The sequence below is a fragment of the Centrocercus urophasianus genome, unplaced genomic scaffold (assembly GCF_019232065.1).
Source record: "Centrocercus urophasianus isolate 14NV4802_14NV808 unplaced genomic scaffold, USGS_Curo_1.0 seq_11, whole genome shotgun sequence".
Lineage (NCBI taxonomy): Eukaryota > Metazoa > Chordata > Aves > Galliformes > Phasianidae > Centrocercus > Centrocercus urophasianus.
Window position 1 is genome coordinate 76,529,448 of NW_024884253.1, and position 20,150 is coordinate 76,549,597.

General features: G+C 37.2%; 1 protein-coding gene across 1 annotated transcript; it reads left to right on the forward strand.

The window, feature by feature from the left end:
• Positions 1–18,005: 18,005 nt before the first annotated feature.
• Positions 18,006–19,663, forward strand: MC4R (melanocortin 4 receptor). The gene has a single exon (XM_042839944.1). The coding sequence runs from the start codon at positions 18,396–18,398 to the stop codon at positions 19,389–19,391; it is 996 nt and encodes a 331-aa protein (XP_042695878.1). The 5' UTR covers positions 18,006–18,395; the 3' UTR covers positions 19,392–19,663.
• The last annotated feature ends 487 nt before the right edge of the window (positions 19,664–20,150 follow it).

Sequence of the window (20,150 nt, forward strand, 5' to 3'; positions counted from 1 at the left end):
AAGGAGATTTGTTTATCATAGTGGGAATAGGCTTCAATGGATGTTATCAAAATAAATCCAAATGTATTTTTTCTTCCATAATTAGAGCATAAAATACTTTTTTAAAAAACAAAACAGGGAAATAGAGGAGAAAGAGAAAAGAGCAACAAAAATCACCCTACTAACTGATATTTCTTTAATTTTCCTTAAACTTATTTCAATTTTTAAAGTAAGTGTACAGTCAATCAGAAAACATAAGCCACTTGAATTACTGTCCATCCGAACATAATGAAACACTTTGTTTTTATTGTGAGGGTGACCAAGAGCTGTGAGAGGATGCAGAGAGGTTATGGAGTCTCCCTCTTTGGAGATATTCAAAACCCTGTCTGGACAAGGTCCTGAGGAGCTGCTCTGGGTGGCTGTGCAGGAGGTTGGGCAAAATGGCCTCCAGAGGTTCTTACCAAACTCAACCACCCTGTGATTCCACAATTTCGGAATTTCGGAAAAATTTCGAAAGAAGGTTCACATTTTCTGAGATTCATATTTCTGTGAGTTACTATTAAGGAAGTAGCCTCAGTAAAACAACACTTCCCCTTCCCCCCCTCCCCCCCCCAATCCCCCCAGTCCCCCCCAGGTTTATTCCATTACGTTTATGGGGTTTTTGTTTGTTTGTTTGTTTGTTTGAGAATGTATCAGATGTTCAAAGATATCAAATCTGTTTTAATCCAATGAAAAGGTGAGAGAGATTTATATCTGATAATCATAATGGACTGAAGGGTAAATGGCCCCATTTTTAAAACATGGTGGAGTAATGATGGAAAGACAGTAAGCTGAATGCTTAGTAACTGCATACAAAGTCCTGTACAAATGAGTACTAGAATACTTCTAGGAGAAATTATGTGATTCAATTAACTGATTATTTTGAAAAGGATAGGATATATTACAAGGCAATATAATATAGTAAATACAATATAATAACATAGGCTGTTCTGAAAGTAATGCCTTCTATTTTATTATATTGGCCCATGTCAGAAATGAATGTCAGAAATGAATGTTGGTGGTATGATAGCAGAGGTTGAATATTCCCACCAATATTCCATTACGTTTTGTTGCTGCATGACAGATGGCAGCAGAAATGCAGTATGACAGAATAGCATCTGACTCAGAAGTGCATTTGAAGCAAAGGGGTGGAATTGAATTCCTCTTTACGGAAAAAATGGCATCCACTCACATTCATTGATGCTTGCTGTACATTGATGGAGATCAAGTAGTTGATGTGAATACAGCGAGGCAATAAGTGGTGCATTTCAGTAGTGGTGACAGTGACAGTGCATGACCTCTGCTAGTACAGAGTTTTACAAGTGCAGCACGCAGGCTCTTGTTCATTGCTGGCAAAAATGCATAACTAATGGTAGTGATTACAATATTGAAAAGTAGTATTTTGTAGTTGACAGTTTTCTCTATCAAATAGTGTTATTCTGCTCTTTGTATCTATTGTAGTATCCATGGAAATAAATAGGAGACATTACTCTTAGAGTGACCTATATAATGTAACATAATTTTATATACTATAAACCTGAGCACTCTTCTAATATTCATTTCATAGGAATCAAGTGCTATCAGTCGAACAACATAAAAAAGTTATGGATGCTCATTCTATGGGACCTTTATTTTAAAAGCTCCAGGGAAATCAAAGGAGAAGCAATGTATGTGTAACTGAATTTTCAGTGTGCTCTCAGCAAAGGTTCTCCTAATATGTTTTATTAACCACGAAAATTACTTTCTGCGGTTGTCTTGAGCAGAAAACAAAGACTGTATATATTGAAATGAATGAAAGGTTCCCATTTCCCCTGAAATCTCTCAACCTTTTAGGTTTCCAATCAGGATTAATTATTCTCCCTCTACAGTGAAGCTTCTGTCACTGCCATGTAATTGTACACACTAGATCTAGAAAGGTTGCTAAACCAAGAGTTAACAGATGTCTAGGGAAGAATTATTTGATAAAAGCATTAATGAATTTTCTAATACATGATTGCTTAGAGAAGAATGTTCTGCTTAATTTCAAGCTGATCACCTAAGCCCATTTATGCTTAGCCATTAAAAGAAGGTATTTTTCATCAGTGACAAACAGAAAACATGTCTGTCTAAATGACATCTAAAGGTAAGATAAAACTGCAGTGAAGATACATTATCTAGTGAGTATCCACTTTGATTACATTTTGAATTTATATCATTCTGTAATATTCAGGGGAAAAAAAAAAAAAAAAACCACAATGCAATAATCAAGTAACACACTTATTCTTTAACTGATTCCAAACAATGTTTCTGAATAACTGTAAGCCTGACTTACGTGCTTTTATTCAGTGTATCAAGGTCATTGTTGCATGCTTTTTTTGTAGTCTAGATATCTAAAGTATAGTGGTTTTGCTTATAGTACTTGGTCTTGCTGATATATTCAGCTTATTTGAAGCCACAGTTAACACTGAGATAGTCTAGGGGATGTTGCCCTACAGTGTTGGGTTTTTTACATTGTTTATGTACTGAAATTTCTGTCCAAAGTGATTCTGTAAAACATGGTCGAATATGAAACGAACAAATTCCTAAATGATGAACGCATTTTTTGAAGCCACTTACTTAAAAGCATCAGAAACGGTAAGTTGTCTCAGTTCTGTAAAATGGATAGATTCTTCCTTTTGAAGTACTTCCCGAAATGAATTGCTCATGAAAATTGGAGTTATGACGGGATCCACATGAAAGAGGCTGAAAATCCTAAGAATGATGGAATTTGTCTAAAGTTAGATGGCTGCCTCTCTGTCAATGGGACAGTTATTTCAGAAGTGCTCACATGCCTTTATGGATCCTTCTGTTAGTTCTGTGGTGCTAGAAATATCTTTGGGGAATAACTACTGAATTCTTTGGGGGTGTTCGCAGAATTTAATGGCATGAATACCACAAAGTTAATCCTTAAGCTCTCAGTTACAGCTCTTGAGGCCAGAATAATCTTGATGTTGATGCTCCAGTATGACCTCTTGGATGTCTTTTGACAGATAATTTACACACACACACACACAAAAAAAAAAAAAAAAAGAAAGAAAAAAAAAAAGAAAATCATTACTTGAGGAAAATACTTTTATTAATAAAAAAAATTCTATTTTTAAAAGAGAGATTCAGAATTACTGATATGACTTGTTGGTAGATAGTTTCCTATAGCATTCTGTCAGGATATGACAGGTCATTATCAAGATTTTACAGCTAAAAGTTTGAGCTTTCTCAACATCAATGTTTGGGTGGCAGGTTACTGCTTGTGCAGTGATTTGCATGCTTTCTGCTCTCTTACATAAATCCTCAGTAGTTATGTTCCATGATTCTCTGACCTTTTCACCTTCCTCACTTATAAACATGACACTGTGAATATGTTTTCAGTGTCTCTTTGAAATAAGTGTTGTTTTTTTATTATTATTTTTTGTTGTTGTTGTTGTTGTTGTTTTATACAGATAGAGAATAATTCTTTTAAAAGTTTACTGATATGCTTCTTTTTCTTTTCTATTTTTTATTCACCCCATCCACAGTAAATGGATGCAGCGTTCAGGAACTGGCTCGTTACCTGAAGTATGGATGCAGTACCCAAGCCTTAGCAGCTCAGAGAGAAGCTGTGAGTTCTGCTGCAGTGAGAGAAGACAATTCTCAGTGATGCCAGTGGGATATCTCTGGTAAGTACAGAGAGGAATTCTAAGCATTTTAATTAGTGTTGCTATAAGGCTAATGTAATGTCCCTAAAGAGCAAACTTGAATTTTAGCTGTTGAAAAGATATGTCAGGTTGAAAAGTATTGGAGATGTGTAGTTCCAATCTCTTTCTCCCAGGAGCTGCAGTGCTGACAGATGCTAAGAGGACACACATAATGGTTTTCTTATTACACTTAAATTAGGAAAAGACTAAAAAACAACAAAAAGACTACTTAAATGCAATACTTGAGCTTTGTGAGAAAATATGAAGGCATTTTATGAACAATACATTAAATTATTACTGCTAGGCAAACAGGTGGGAATTACAAGGTAGCCACACTCACAGCAGGGTACTAGAGCTACTTCTGAAACTGCCTCCTCAAAATCTTCTACATTTTAACATTGAAGATACCTCAGTTTTTAGCCTAAAAACATCTCACGCAGCTCATAAATGTCATTGTTACCCCTGAGAACTACATATTCCATTGAGGTTTAAAAGACTGATAATATGCATAACTAAGCTCAGCTTTTCTTGAGTTTTTTTTTCTGTCTGGACCTTAAAGGCAAGCATACATCTTTGATAGCAGAGTAATTCCAATGAAGCTGATGAAGCTTGTCTAACTTAGAAAAGCTGAGCATCTGTTACAGTGTGTCAAACAGGTGACCATTTTGAACTGACCAAGATTGCATCAGGAGGCTTTATTGCATAGGGATCAGTGGGTGTTAAGACTAAGAAATAGAGAACTCACAGGTGTTGGCCTCAGACTCTGCAGCCTGGAGAGCTAACTTCTTATGTTTACAAAATGATCTGCTTAATACCAAACCGAGATACTCAGATAAACAGTGGTTAAAATGTTTATCCAGCATTCAGCCTTTATTATAGCTATTTTATTTTTTTTTCTCTATAACAACCTAGGAAATTTACTTAATACAGAGGAGTAAGTTTCCTTCACACCTTGAACTTGCATCTTAATAATTCCACCTGCAGCTGCTTCCTGACATCATAATAAATTTGCTCCTTAGGAGCTTGAATTTCATAGGCTTTTAATATTATGCTTCTGTTCAACTCCTTGAATTCTGACTGTAGAAGGGAGAATTGGGCCTGGAGGGACAAGACGTACAATTTTTATTGCAAGAGTGCACCTTTTGAATATGTATGTATTAATGCCTGCCAGTAATTGTCTTTGTGAATTTCTCTCTGTGCACAGTGGTAATACGTAATATTAATATTTCCTCTGTAAGGTTCTTATAAATTAGTGTCATTTACACTGAATGACTCAACTGTTTTGACTGTACTTCAATTAGAAACAGAAATAATCCAAAAGACTTTACTGAGTTGTTGAAGTGAACAGTAGTTGAACTCTGGAGGAGCTACATTTCTGTGAGCCTTTTGCCTGTGTTGATCCACTGCACTGCACTCCTAACATCAAATTCTGAAGCAGAATGTGAAGCAACAAGATGCAGTTATTTATCAATTGTATGCTCTTATCTCTTCTCTAGTATGTGTGTCCTCTTTCAAGGCCCTGAATAATTATAGTTATATTCCAGTGGCTTAAATCCCACATGCATTCCCCACATCTGGTGTTGTCTGTTTCCAAGAGGCTGACAAATTCCCTCTCAGCAGTACAGTTTGCAGGCACCAGTAGCTCTGTATGTAATAAAAGTGCTTTGCATTACAAGATAGTATTTATAGTGAAATCTTGAATCCATTTGTTAACATGTCTGGGTATTTTTGCCTGCAGGAAGGAGTGAATGTGAAGGACGAGGCAGTTTTCCTTTCTTTCTTAACTCAGAATGTTGAAGTATAAGAATTTTTTGAATCTTGTTAAAGCAACTTCAGAGATCCTAAACCTTGACAAATCTTTCATTAACCACAGTAAAAGGAAGAAGGAAATGGTTCTGTAATACTATTCTCCAAAGAGCAGAGAGGAAGTTAATTGTTTCTACTGAGGGAGTGAGCATGGTATTTCTGAATTTGTTTGTTTGTCCAAAAGCTTCTGGTTTACGTCTGTTAAGTACATTGGAAATGCTCTGTGTGAATCAATGGAACAAACCAGTCTGGCATCAGTTTATGAGTATGCTGAAAGTCTGGAAGTATGCTAAAAATTTGGAAGATTTCACAGATATCTAATGCTTTTACTCAGGAAAGGAGTAAGGGTACAGCTTAATCTCAAATTCTTCATGAGTATTTAAGATTGTAAAATATTCTCATTAATGAGCATGGTTCCTTTTGTTACAGTCAGAAAGATTAGCACAGTGGAAAGGCAATATAGGAGTAGAACGGCAAAAGGACAAACTGGAAAGGAATGCTCATCCATCTCCAAGGACCTAGGCTCACTGGGAAAAACTCCACAAGGGAGGGATCTCCAAACAGAGACCCTTCCCCAGTGGTAGTGCTTTCACCTGTGCTCACAGGGCTGAGCTGGTCCTTTCCCCAGGTGAACAATCAGTGGTTCAGGCTGTGACTCAACAGTTCCCATACACCTTTTTTTTGTGAAGGAAATATGATTCTCTCTTTCCGCTTTTCTCCTAGGCGACATTAAATCCACATAATGTGCTACAAGAAATGAAGGCACGCAAGAATTAAACAATAAAAAAGAAATAGTCTAAGTTTTTGTGTTAAGACTGAAAGAGAGGTAAGTTTTTGAGTGCAGGATTTGATCTTCCTGACTTCAGTGACAAAACTGCTGTTTATTTTGTGAGGAAGAGAATCAGGACCCAAATTATTTTGTTTTTCTGCTGTCCTTACTCACTGTCTCTGCAATAAATATGGACCTGGAAGAGGATGGGGATGTTTCTCCTTCTGTTGTATGTCAGTCAGTGGGAACACAGTCACCTCATTCTTTGTTTACTCACGTGTTTGAAAGTGTTAACTTGAGAAACTAGTCCAGCATATCTAACAGAAAAAAAAAAAAAAAAAAAAAAGGGGGAAGTTCCTTACCCATCCCTATGAAAGTGATTGGAGAGATGAAAGAGGCAACCCATCTATGCCAATGAGCATAGGAAATTTATTACAGAGAGCTATCTAGCTGCAGAAAAGTAGAATTTAAGAAAATAAGAAAACCAGAACTCAACATCCCTCCTCCTTACTTAAAAGCCTTCTTTTTCAGAGACTGCACTTGGAAATTGTAGGCATCTGCTTGTATGATAGCATCTAGAACAGTTTCTTGGCTGTCAGAAGGTTGAATATGATATTTAGAGTGGTAGGACACATCCTTCCTTTTGGAGATATAGCAGAGCAGTGAGAGATGATGTTGCTATGATTTGGAGGAACAGCCTTGCAGGAAGCATAATATTTCTTTTCCTAGCGTACCGCTGTGCTGTCCTCAGGATATTTTATCACTTTTTTCTCCTTTGCTTTTACTGAAACATCCTGTGGGGAAATACAGCTAGGATGCAGCCAGCTGGCATTTAACTTTCAAGCAATGCTTAACCACAGCATAAACAGAGAAGAAGTAAGAAGAACTATAGCAGGGGGCCCATCATCCAGTGGAGATCCAACTGTGCCTTATTCTCACTCTGTAACATTATTTGTGCAGTTCTGTCTAGCACAACTCATTGAGCAATTAGCAGCAGTACACATGAGCTGGAAGAGGCAGCCCAGAGAAGTTGTGGATGCCCCTTCGCAGGATGTTGGATGGAGCCCTGGGCAGTTTGATCTAGTGAGTGGTAACCTTGCCCGTAGCAGGAGTGTTGAAACTAAATGATCTTTGAGGTCTCTTTCGACCCAAATCATTCTATGTTTCTATGAATATTTACTTGGAAAGAACCTCTTCAAAGAAAAATTGATCCCTATTTTATCTATACCTAGTGACAGATTACTTGTTTTTGTCCATGTTCATCCCTGGTGCTTGAACTAGTAGGGAGCTTAATGCGCCTCAGATGGACTTAATCCTCTTTTTAGTTAGATTTTCATCAAACAAGTAGACATTAAGGAATTTTAAATTATAAGGAATATCGGTGGAACCAAGAACATGTTAGTTTAAAACTAGGATGGAGAAAATTTAAGAAAGCCTGGACAAAACCACAATAAACAAAACAAAGCAAAAATCAAAAAGGCATTATTTCAATCTGATAAAGAGTTTAATGTGCTAAGAATTCATTTAATTTCTTTAAATAACATACAGAAACTTCCAGGAGAGGGTTCCCTCCTGCTGTCTTCACACTTGAAAAAAAGAGTGTGACTGATGTAATGAATTATTATATTATACAAGAGCATATAAGTCCAACTTCAGATAGGAACAAATCTGCATTTTTGTCTTGTAGTTGAAGGAAAACTCACTGCTACAGGAAGCATCTGGAACCTATAGGGTTTGCAAAGGTAAACAAGCACCTGCACATTTTCAGTGAGATTCAGCCAGGCATGTAGCATATATAGCATACATGCAGCATATGTGCAGGGTAAAGTTGCCATTGTGAAATGTGTGTTTTTGTGTGTGATATAAAACTCCTGTCCTACTGAAGTTACACAGCTCAAAGCAGGCAAATTAGTGCTACCAGAGGCTGTGAAAACAGCTATGGTTTTACCGAAAAATGTTTTCAATTGAGGCCTCTGGGAACAGGGACACTGGAAAGAGAGATCTGGGAAGATATTCCGAGACTTATTATTTTTTTGTTGGCATGTAGCAATGTGTTATGCACAGATGAAATATGCCAAAAGTCAGAATGATTTTTCTGTTTTGCTGTCTGTCTGAAAGTGTATAGGAAGTAAGTAACCACTTGTGCAAAATACCAAATTTTGCAGCAGCAAAAACAATTGTCCAGATTAATTTTTAATGACTGGCCCTTTCCTATAGCAGTTGTAGATAACTGCTGAGCACTATGCAGAAAATTCACTGTACAAAAATAAAAGGAAGGTGAGCTTTTTATACAGAACTCTCATTTTATTATGAATAGTGTAGTAGAAAGTAATAGCACTAACAAAATAAGCTCACAGGACCGTACATTGGTTATGCAATAGCACAAATTCAAATTTCATTAACCTTCCTGACCTATACTACAGAGGAGATGTAGAATGGTGGGAAAAAGTCAGGAAGACAGCAATGAGAAGGACAGGAGGTGTAGCAAACATGAACCAGGGAAAGGTTGAATGAATTAACTAAAGAAGAAAGGCTAATGTGGAATATGAATTCAGTAGGTAAACTTAATACATACTGAGCAATTGCAAGGGATACAAAATAATTGTTTTTCAAGTTAAAAATGGAAAGAAAGCAGTGAGAGTATCAGCACCTCCTGTATTAAATTATCAAATCATACAGAGAACTTTGACTGTTTGTTGTTGATACGTGTTTAAAGTGGAAAAAAAGCTAGGCTGAAATCAGAAAATATTACATATTGATGCTTCCCTCCTCTCTGTTTCTTTAACTATGTTACTTCTCTCGTTTGAAGTTTTTCACCTCAATTTCATATTTTGTGCACCACTTGCACAGTTGCACACAGATAGGGAAACCGTAGTACTCAAATGAAGAAGTAAATTGGCTGTAAGAGTAAGGGTGACAATCAAATTCTTCTAAGGGTCTTTATTGCTGTTGTCAGGGTAGTAAGTCCTGTGATCAAAGGACAACACACTCCAGATCTGAGGCACAGAGGTGAGTCATCTTACTGAGAAAGCAGGCCATTCCCTGAAAGGACTGCCTACTGTGCTCTCCTCATTTCAACACCTTTCTAGAACAAGACACAGTCTGACAGTAATGTCCATGCTTGGCTATTTGAACATCTTTCTGCTCTGAGGCATTTTACAATTTTTTCCATTATACTCTGTATTCAACCCTGTGATTGGCATATGTGTTTGCCTGTGAGGGCAGTCATCTGAGAAACTCCTTAATCCTGTTTAAAAAAAAAACCCAAAAAACCAACACTATTGATTTTGTTCGTTTCCATGCGAGGAATGAATTTTGATCATTTTCTCAGTCTTTTTCCTGAGCTGTAACCAGTTCTGCTGTCTTTGAAAGTCACATACTTGAAAAAGGAAGAGAGCATTCAGCTTGTAGATATACATCCAGTGAAAAACTTGAGGATCCTATGTCACTGTATATTCAGCTTATTGCTTTAGTACAATAAAATGTTGGTTGTTTTACATCAGGTTGCATTTCTGGAAGCATGATCTTTACGTGCAATTTCCTTTGTTAAAAGAATATATCTAATGTTACACACTCAAACACAAAAAATTAAGAAATCCCAATATGCGGGTACATTATACTCTTTTTCACCACTTTTCCTGATTAGTTCAAAGGAATACAGTGAATATTTATGATTTTTTGGTGGCTTTTTTTGGTGGCATTTTTGACTGAACTAAATCTTCAGAGCAGAAAAAAGAATTGCAGTTAGCCTAAAATGCTCCTTACTTTCTCTCTCTTTGTTATTCTGTATGTTCTATCTCAAAGAAAAGGCAGTTGTCAAAGGCAGAGGTTGAGCAATTAATTCATAATTAAGACAGACTTCTAATGATAGACTTGTAATGAATTAGTAAGAATTTTGCCATCAATTTCAAGAAAGTTAAGGAATAACTTAGTACTTGTACATTTACAATGTGTTTGTCTTATATGAAATGATCTTTAGCAATATGTTGAACAGAATACACTGCTCTGAATTAAGAAAAATAGTGAGAACTACACCATATTGAGTATTTTGTGAGACTAGGCCCTGTATGCAGTTGTGGTTTAGGTGGAGATTGTAGATGTCAGTTAAGGATTACCCTCCTGAGTGAAAAAAGGTCTACAGAGATGCCAGTTGTTCGGTGAACAAGCGACAGACTGCATTTTTCAATGTCTAGAACAATAGGGTCTCATGCTTGTTTGATCCCTTCACATTACTATCAAATACCTGACATTAATTTTAGTGATTTGAAGTGACAACCCACTAGTTCTGCAGGCAGTTACTCTCCAGATAAAAATGCACTGTTTGGAAATCACATGCCCTTAAACAAAATTGCCTTTCATATCATTGACTTTCTAAAAAGATTAGAAAAGTTTCAACTTGCTGCTTCCAGTGCAAGTATGGAAAATAGTCACTGAGAAGGTAGGGAAAACGCACAGAAAACAATATCTTTTCTCAAATGTTTGCACAATGAGATTTCTGCTCGTGAGCTGAACTAAAACACTGTTGGCATTAAATTGCTTGTTTACTTAATAGAAAATATTAAATATTCTCATATGACAAGCACTGGGAGCATATCCTCATATTTGACAGTTAAAACTGATTGGTAACATTTCATCCTTGTTTTCTCTTTTCTGTTCCTTATATTAATCAGAATGTAATTGTATGGTTTCCATGGATCTAGCACAGAAAACTACCCCTTTTTGGCTCAGAGTGATTTGAATCTCTTTCATGAAGAAAATAACTAGTGTGAATTTTAATAATCTTACTGACTGACCTTTTTGTACAGACGTTATGCTAGTTGAGGTGGAAAAGAAGCTGATGGCCCTCATAAGTAGCTTGCTATGCTTCATTTAAGGTGATTTTTTCATACTGTTACCTGCATAGGAAGATGCATATGGGAGCTTTTTATAAATAAAAGATATACAGGACATGGCAGTGCTTGCTTTTGCTAATACATGAGAGCCACACATAGATAACTGCACCTGAAAAACAGCATTCACTACTTTGGTCATTCCCTTTTAATTCTCAGAGTTCATATTTAACCTTCTAAGCTCTCTACTAACCATTCAGCTCCAGTTTTTTTTTTTTTTTTTTTTCTTTTCAGTACAGTTCAGGCAAATGAAATATTACTAATATTTTCAGAATTTTGAGTCTAACTTGGAGCCTCTAGGTATTTCCTTGATCATTTCTCAAAGAAAATGCAATTTATCTAGATAAAGGACTCTGCCTCTGAGACCTTCTAAACCTTTTATTTACTTTAAAGATTAAGACCTTCGGTAATCAACATATTTTGTGGACAAAAATGTATTTTCTAGCCTGGACTGATTTCTCAGCCATTCTTTTCTGCACCAGACCATAATAAGGTAATTCACATGTTACTCTTCTACCACTGATACCTCTTCTGTCTCCTGTTCCTTTTCTAGCAGTTTTAGAATATGGAGTTTTGAACCCCACAAGGGCAAGAGCTACAGCATTTAATTTACTGCACTGTTCTCACATACCCATTTATCCTTTTCAAGCAAGTCTGCTCTGACAGAAAATTACCAAATTATCACCCTTTGTCACAGGCAGCCGTAACCCTAAAATCTACTCCAGTAGTAGTGAGAAAAAGAATTCATAGTGCATGCTGTCTCATAAACGAAAGGGAAGGGAAGAGAAAGGGAAAGGGAAGGGGAAAAGGTTTAATAAAACTGAACCTTATCAAGGGCTAGTTCAGAATAATGACCTGTCCCAGATCATTTTTCTATTCAGAAAAATAATTGGTTAATTCTCCCGAATTTCAAAGAATCTTTTTTTCCATGTAGGCAATGGAAATGAAAAAATTTCTACTTTCCAGTGGTTAAGATTCAGTATCAATATAGTCTTCTAATTTGGACTTCTCTGAATACCAAGGATCTTTGAAAGAGTGCCAGCAATTGCAGCAGTTGTGGAAAGATGGAACAGAGTGTTCTTATCACCATATTTTGATGACTGATGCAAAGAAATTGACAAGAAACCAAATAACTGCAGATGTATTATAGCTCTTTAAGAGGCTAAACATTTTGTTAGGTATTCTAAAATACTCTTTCTCTTTTTGTCCAGTTCTTAGACAAAACTGTGACAAATACATGACGGTGAAGATGCGCTTACCTCAAGACAGCTTTAGGCTTGCCCTTGCATCTACTGTTCTCTCTGTCACAACTGCTGCCTAATTCACTCATCTGTCATGTGGCTTGGGGAGTCTACTTTGTACCTTATAGCAGATTACAACTTTAATACTTATTTTTTTTTAATTAATTCCTATGGAAGAAAACAATTCACACATACTCCCTGCTGTACTGGCAGACTGTCCAGAGATTGTTCAGTACTTCTGCTATAAAAAAAACACAGCTGTGCTTTGAGGGTATCTCAGGATGGCAGGAGGCTGTGAAAGTCCACCATGCAGCTACTCATTTGGAGCCTAACTCTGTTAGCAAAGCTAAAGTGACTTTAGGTATTCTTGAGGACTAGCTCTTACTTTCTGTACATGGAATTATATGGAAAAGAATGAGGGAATGCAGCATGTGACTACATGATGTGGAACTGAGACAGGAGTAAGCATTTTTATGTACGTATTCAGAACATTCAGGAAGAGTTAAAATAATCTGTTTTTCAGTAACTGCATATATATAACACCGCCCTCACCTCCATAAATTAGGCATCTTAGCAGTGGGTACTAGCATTTTGCTCTCTTTGCAAAGGTACAAAAGAAATTATGCCATGGTAACAGCTTTAGCCTAGTAATTGTGAACTTGTCATATGCACAAGATGTATAATCACAATGATATAAATAGAACAATATAAGGAATTTGGTTTGCAAGTAAAGACTGACATTTTTATGGCTATGTAGATTAAATGCAAACCAGATGGATGAAAACATTTGTCCCATAACTATAAACCATTGGAAATGTGAATTTATAGTACAGAATTACTGAAAAATAATTCTTCTGCATCAAGTTGCTCACAAAGTCTGGTTTCTGTAGAATTAATGTTCTCTTTGATCAGACTTTTCCAGACCTAACTGCATGTTATTTTCTCTGCCCCAATCCTCAACACCAAAGGGTTTTACTCCCCCAAACACTGGAAGCAGAAGCCTTATAGGACACACGCCATCCTGTAGTACTGAATGATTGGTGTCAGGGCCCTGACCACAGCTGCTGATATCTTCCTAAATTCCATCAATAAATAATCCTGATTTATAGAGGTTCTAATCAACTGACTGTTCATCTTTTTACACTTGTCTCACCAACAACTTTCTGGTATGAATTTAAGAAGTAGCTGGCACGGCTTTTTCATTGGTATGTAACAGCACTGCCACCCTCTGAAGAAAACAGGCCAAAATAGAGAACTTAAGCTGTTAGTACCTTTGCATATCACATTAACTGTAGGTTATAACCCCACTCTGAGGACTTTTCTGAAAGGCTGAGCTAACCTAGTGTCATCCAAAACAGCAGGTTTTTTTTTGTTTTGTTTTGTTTTGTTTTTGTTTTTTTTTTGCCACTATGCAATCTTCAGCTATCACTAAATGATGTTCTGTAATTTTTTTCTGTCTTGGTTCTCTGCTTCTCATTTGACTATAATGAGACATAGCATTTCCAAGCTTTCATGGCTAGACAGCTGAACTGACTAAATAGTTTTTTGGAAAGCATAAAATGCTACTGCACCTCTCACACTGAAAAACGCTTCTTACAGAAGAAAACTGAATGTGAAACCAAAAAAGCAAAGATAATTCTTAAGTTCATAATATAAAATTATATAATGATCTGAAGTGAGAGAAGCAATGGCAGTGCTGAAAGCTGCTCTGTTTGGGATGATATAGGCAGTGAAGAAGAGCATATAATTGTTATGAATATTTCCTTTGTTGTACTTGTACAAAAGACCGTGGAAAAAAAGAGAAAGGAAAAGGCCAGATTAGCAGCTTATTATTTTTTGGCATAAAACAAAATGAGGAAATGACAATTTCAGGATTATTTGCTGAACTGGATGAAGAACAGTGTTTATTTTATACTTAATCCTGCATGCCTGTCCATGGAGAGTTATTTGGAGATGGATACCAACACTAAGCTTATTCTAGAGTTATTTATACAGAGTGCTTCTGATGAGTATGAGCAGACAACCATTTGAATGTAAAAGCAAATAAGAGAATATTGATTATTTGGGAGAGAATGGTTGGGAGGGGAAAAACTTGGTCAAGGATAGTGACTACTGCATTGATATGGTAAAAACGATCTCCATGATCACAACAGTAATTGCCTAAAGCTGAAATGAGATCAGATTTAAATATTTAAGCACTCAAAGCCCCAGAACTCATGGAATTTTAATGGGAAATTTTCCACTCACACATTCACAGCATATTCAAGCAGGAAATGTTTCATTTGCCAGCAGAATATACATTTCACTGCTTTTCGGTGGCCAGATTGGCTAAATTGTTGTTTGAATTTGTACAAACACAAAGAATAATAATTTATTTCTTATAGTACTTTTTTTTTTTTCCTATTTTTTTTCTGGATAGTAACATTGCACACAAACTTCTCAAGTTCTATGCTGCAGAACTGGTGACCTACTGTGAGAATTTTCTTTGTTGTATGCAACAGGCATCACCTCTATTACATCCAAACCAGTATTAGTTCTCTGTATTTCTTGTGTTCTAGGATAGCATCTGAAGTTTGTGATAGCCTTTTCTGTATTGATATGTTTTCACACTTGCGTCAGACTCAATGGAAAATAATGCTGTTCTGATAATCTACTCGCTTGGATCTTCCTTCTAATGAGTTTCTTACAATTTCTCCTCTGTTTCTACAGACAGACATTGAAATAGTAAATCTCATCTCTGTTCTTGAGCAACATGGATATGGGATTCAAATATTCACAGGCCTTAAGCAGGAATGTGACTGTGCTAAATAACTACCTTTTTCTTCTCCAGGCCAATGCAGCCTGATTCTGACTCATCTTGTCTTCCTGTATCTTCATTGGTATTTTATATACTTGATGGCTCCAGTGAAAGCTTTTTTCTGACTTTCTTAAGCAACTGTTATACAATCACTTGACATTTCAAAATGTTGTGAAGAGGAGATGATGGAAACCCTATCTGAAGAGTGGATGTTGAGGATAGCTGGAAATGGAACATAGGACAAGGGTAAACTATGTAGGAAGAATTATTAAAATTGACATTTTGTAATACTAGTTAAAATAGTATCTTTTATCGTATGATTCCTCATTATATTGAAAGGGGAGGCTAGTATCAAATCTTCACTGAAGTTTCTTCTAAGCACTGCAGCTTGTGTTGATATATCACTATAATTAATTTATCAATTTTCTTCAGACACTGCAGTTTTCTTATGGTACTGAAAATCTCTTCACTTACAATACATTCAAGAAATATTAGCTCAACTTTATTTTTTAAAATTTAAGAAACAGTTTTAGTATATTACTCCTGTTATCCATCATTAAAAAAATCTTACAAATTAGTATACTTTCAGGCATGACAAAGTTCCTCTGTGCTATTTTAGGATTGTGTGGTTTCAGTTTTGTTAGGTGGGAGCCAGAGGCAGATATCCATCTTCTACCATAGAAATATTTAGACGTGCATACATCTTTTCTCATCTAAAGAAGTATTCATATGACACATTTTACCTTCTAGCCAGAGAAAGCTAATGATTTATCTTTACCTTTACTCACTGGCTATAGCTGAAGATGAAAATAGGCAATGTGAAGAGAAAAGGAAAATCCAGATGAAGGAAACAGAACAGTGACTCCTGGAGGCAGCTTCTCTTGCCAGTCTCTACTGCTCTGGGTCCACCAAAGTAAGCCAAAGGTAGAAGTCCCTGTGCTGTGTGCCATGCAAGGAGCGGTGGATGCTGAACAACTGCTTCCCTGATGTGCCTTGCAGTTGACACACTTCTGGCTGCAGGTGCAAAAAAAAATACATTGTCTGGGAAGATGCTGCTCTCACATCTATAAATTGTTGTCTCTGTTCTCCCAGGGTAGCTATGCCTTTAAGGGTTAGGTACACAAGTCCTATCTGTAGCAGGAGTTACAGCTTCTGGCCCAGGAACCAGTAGATAGATAATGCATCTTTTTGAGTCCTAGTTGCAAGGATGTTGCTGGTGAACGATATTTCCAAACTATGAAGATAAGGTTTCCTCTGCCTCAAGTTATTTTGTTTGTCTTGAGTTTATGTTTCAGCTCTGTGAAGTAATCTATCTGGGAGGAGGCTCACAAACAATTGGCTGAGGCTTTTCTTCTGATACAGATCTTCATAACCATTGAATCAAATTCAAATATGAAAGTAAAACTGTGCTTCATCCTGATGCTGGGATGTTGAGTACAGATAGCTGTGCTTCCACAAGCATGCTATGTTCCTGCGTCTCTTCAGCTTTCGTTTGGAAAATGGCTAATGCATAGAAGATGAAAAATATTTTGAGGAAAACAGACTTCTGCACCAGATACAAATGCTTACATAGCCTTTCTCTTAGGCTACTGAAAATAATCATTCAAACCAAATCACTGCAAAAATTACACTCAGGTGTAACAACTGACTCTCACATAGCTTTTGTAACTTAAAAATCCACCTATAATTTAGGCTTCTTTTCATATATTTGGTTTTTAGTCTTTAATTGCACTTTTTCAAACACTGAAACTACTTTTGTCTCTACTTCTTTGTATTTATTTGATATTCTACTGCTTCTTCTCAAGGGCTTTCCTCACCAGGCTGCACTCAAGCTGACTTTCAGCTCATGTCAGGTAAACGCAGGGACAGACATTTGGTTGGATTTTACTAGATTTATTCATGACTTGTTGTCATTATTTGTGTCTGAGCCACATTTCCCACAGGCTCCAACATTATCTCCTGTTGCTTTCCTACATCTGTTCTAAGTACTGTCTTTTTTTTTTTTTTTTCCTGTGCAGCATCCTAATTCCTGATGGCGGCAAGGCTTCAGAAGTCAACTCTATTATCTTTTCCCTCATGGAAATAGGATGATGAAGAAGAGTATTATCTGGAATAAAATTATTTTCTTTAGGAAAATTTATTAAACTAATTAAGTCTTTGGACTCCTTCCCCTATTTTTGGTCACTGGATGGTCTCCATTCCTTGAAAATTACAACCAGCTTAGCCAGTATAATGCAGCCTTACAACAGTGTGTCTTGCAAGTGGACAACTGAGGCACAGAAAAATTAACAATGGGTGGGAGGTCAGAAAGAAAGGAGCAATAGGAGATAAATATTTTCTTGCTTCCTAATCCCTTTTCTATTTTGCCCGATACACAAAGCAGAGCAACTATATGCCACAGAAGAGGCAGATCACCGTCTGAAAAATAAAAACCCATCAGTTCATCTCAGGAAATTCTGTAAGACTGGTAGTATGCAGCTATAACGTTGCTCATACAAAATCACTGCTAATATATTATTCTGAAAACTAAAGAGGGAAAATAGATCTCTTGTAGCCCCTCTGCTTGCCTGTTGCTACTGGAAGCTTGTGCAGCATCCAAGTCTGCAGTACTGTGTGATGTTTCAGAGAGACTCAGAATTAGCAGCCCCTTGACTTTCCGCAGCGCCGAGTCCCATTGGCTGGAAGGCAAAGCAGAGGCGGAGAGTGCACAGTATTTTTCTCCTCCACACACCATAAAGCAGGCAGTCAGCATGCACTGCCTGACAGCGAGACTGGTGCTTGGAGTTTGAAATTAGTTTCTGCTCGGCAGCAGTCACCTAAGCATTCTACATTTACCTCTCTCAATGGAAGAGTTTAAAAAAAAAAAAATGACCTGCAGCATAATAGTGAACTAAGCAAGAAGTGAATTTAGGGGAGAATCTGATGCAAACTTCCATACTGTTGGGACTCAGTGATACAGATCACCAAGATGAAATGTGACGATGATCAGAATCTGCATCTGTGAGAGAGCAAACCAGCATCTCTGAGTTTGAAACATTATTTTACAACAGCAAAGTGCTCTGAACTACTGCCTCAGTGCTGCCTCATTTTTCTTTTCTTCCCAAACTGAAAAGCAAAAGGAGGATTTCAGAGGAATACAAAAAGGACGGTTTTAAAAGCAGGAAGCTGAGAGGGTTTCTCCATAAGATGAATTTCACCCAGCATCGTGGGACACTCCAGCCTCTCCATTTCTGGAACCACAGCAACGGACTGCACAGGGGTGCCAGCGAGCCCAGTGCAAAGGGCCACTCCTCGGGAGGCTGCTACGAACAACTCTTTGTATCCCCTGAAGTGTTTGTGACTCTGGGCATCATCAGCTTGCTGGAGAACGTCTTGGTCATTGTGGCAATAGCAAAGAACAAGAACCTCCATTCACCCATGTACTTCTTCATCTGTAGCTTGGCAGTGGCTGACATGCTAGTGAGTGTATCTAATGGATCAGAAACTATTGTCATCACGCTGCTAAACAATACAGATACAGATGCACAGAGCTTTACCATAAACATTGACAATGTCATTGACTCAGTGATTTGCAGTTCCCTGCTTGCATCAATTTGCAGCCTCCTCTCAATAGCAGTGGACAGGTATTTTACTATCTTTTATGCCCTCCAGTACCATAATATCATGACGGTCAAGCGCGTAGGGGTCATCATCACATGCATCTGGGCTGCTTGCACTGTCTCAGGCATTTTGTTCATTATTTACTCTGACAGCAGTGTTGTCATCATCTGCCTTATCAGCATGTTCTTCACCATGCTCATTCTCATGGCATCCCTTTATGTTCACATGTTCATGATGGCTCGGATGCATATCAAGAAGATAGCAGTTCTACCAGGGACTGGCCCCATTCGCCAAGGGGCCAACATGAAAGGGGCCATCACTCTCACTATACTGATTGGAGTTTTTGTTGTGTGCTGGGCCCCGTTTTTTCTGCACCTCATTTTCTACATCTCCTGCCCCTACAACCCTTACTGTGTGTGCTTCATGTCCCACTTTAACTTCTACCTCATCCTCATCATGTGCAATTCCATCATTGATCCTCTTATCTATGCATTTCGGAGTCAGGAGCTCAGGAAAACATTCAAAGAAATTATATGCTGCTGTAGCTTGAGAGGGCTTTGTGATTTGCCTGGCAAGTATTAGACTGAAGTGGATATGTTACTGTGTATTCAGCATACAGCACAGCCTTCTAAGCCATTAGAATCTTTTTTCATCAGAACTTGGGTTACACGTTTAAGAGCAAACACTTCTTTCTCTTTCCCTTCCCTCCCATCTTTGTATTCCATTTATGTGTAATTCATATTTCTATGTAGTGTTTGTGATGTCTACAGTTTGTAATTTATTTGGCTAGGAAGTAGCACTTCATAGCAGTTTGTAAGTGAGTAAATAAATGTAATGCTGATTGTGAAATACTAACAAATATGAGCAGCTGTATGTTCCAACTGCTGACAAAATAAAAAACTTGCCTGAGTCACAGTGCATATTGGTTGATAATGTTCCTTATTCTGCTGAAGTAATTATTTACTATTCATTATGCTGTGTACAACTTAAAATAGAGCTTATGCTTCTCTATTAGTGGATTAGAGGTTCACTAGAATTAGGAGGCAAATTTGTCACGAGAATTACTGGAATCAAAGGGTCATGTTCATTTATTTTATATGCTTTTCCATGTACTCTAAAACCAGCAATCCTGTTCTTTGTTACAGCTACTGCCTACAACAAGATTTTTTCAAATACTTGCTAGCCAGACAATTGAAAGCTTGCTTTATTCTGGTTTTCAATATGATGATTGCTGTGTGTTTGAAAGTACCTTTTCACAAAATTAAAATTAAAATTCAATTTGAAATTGAAATTGAATGTTCCCTGGAGCACCAGTTAGCACTGGATAAATTTAATAAACAG

Bases quoted from the DNA above. Each gene is read 5' to 3' on its own strand.
- MC4R (XM_042839944.1), top strand. From the start codon at position 18,396: ATGAATTTCACCCAGCATCGTGGGACACTCCAGCCTCTCCATTTCTGG.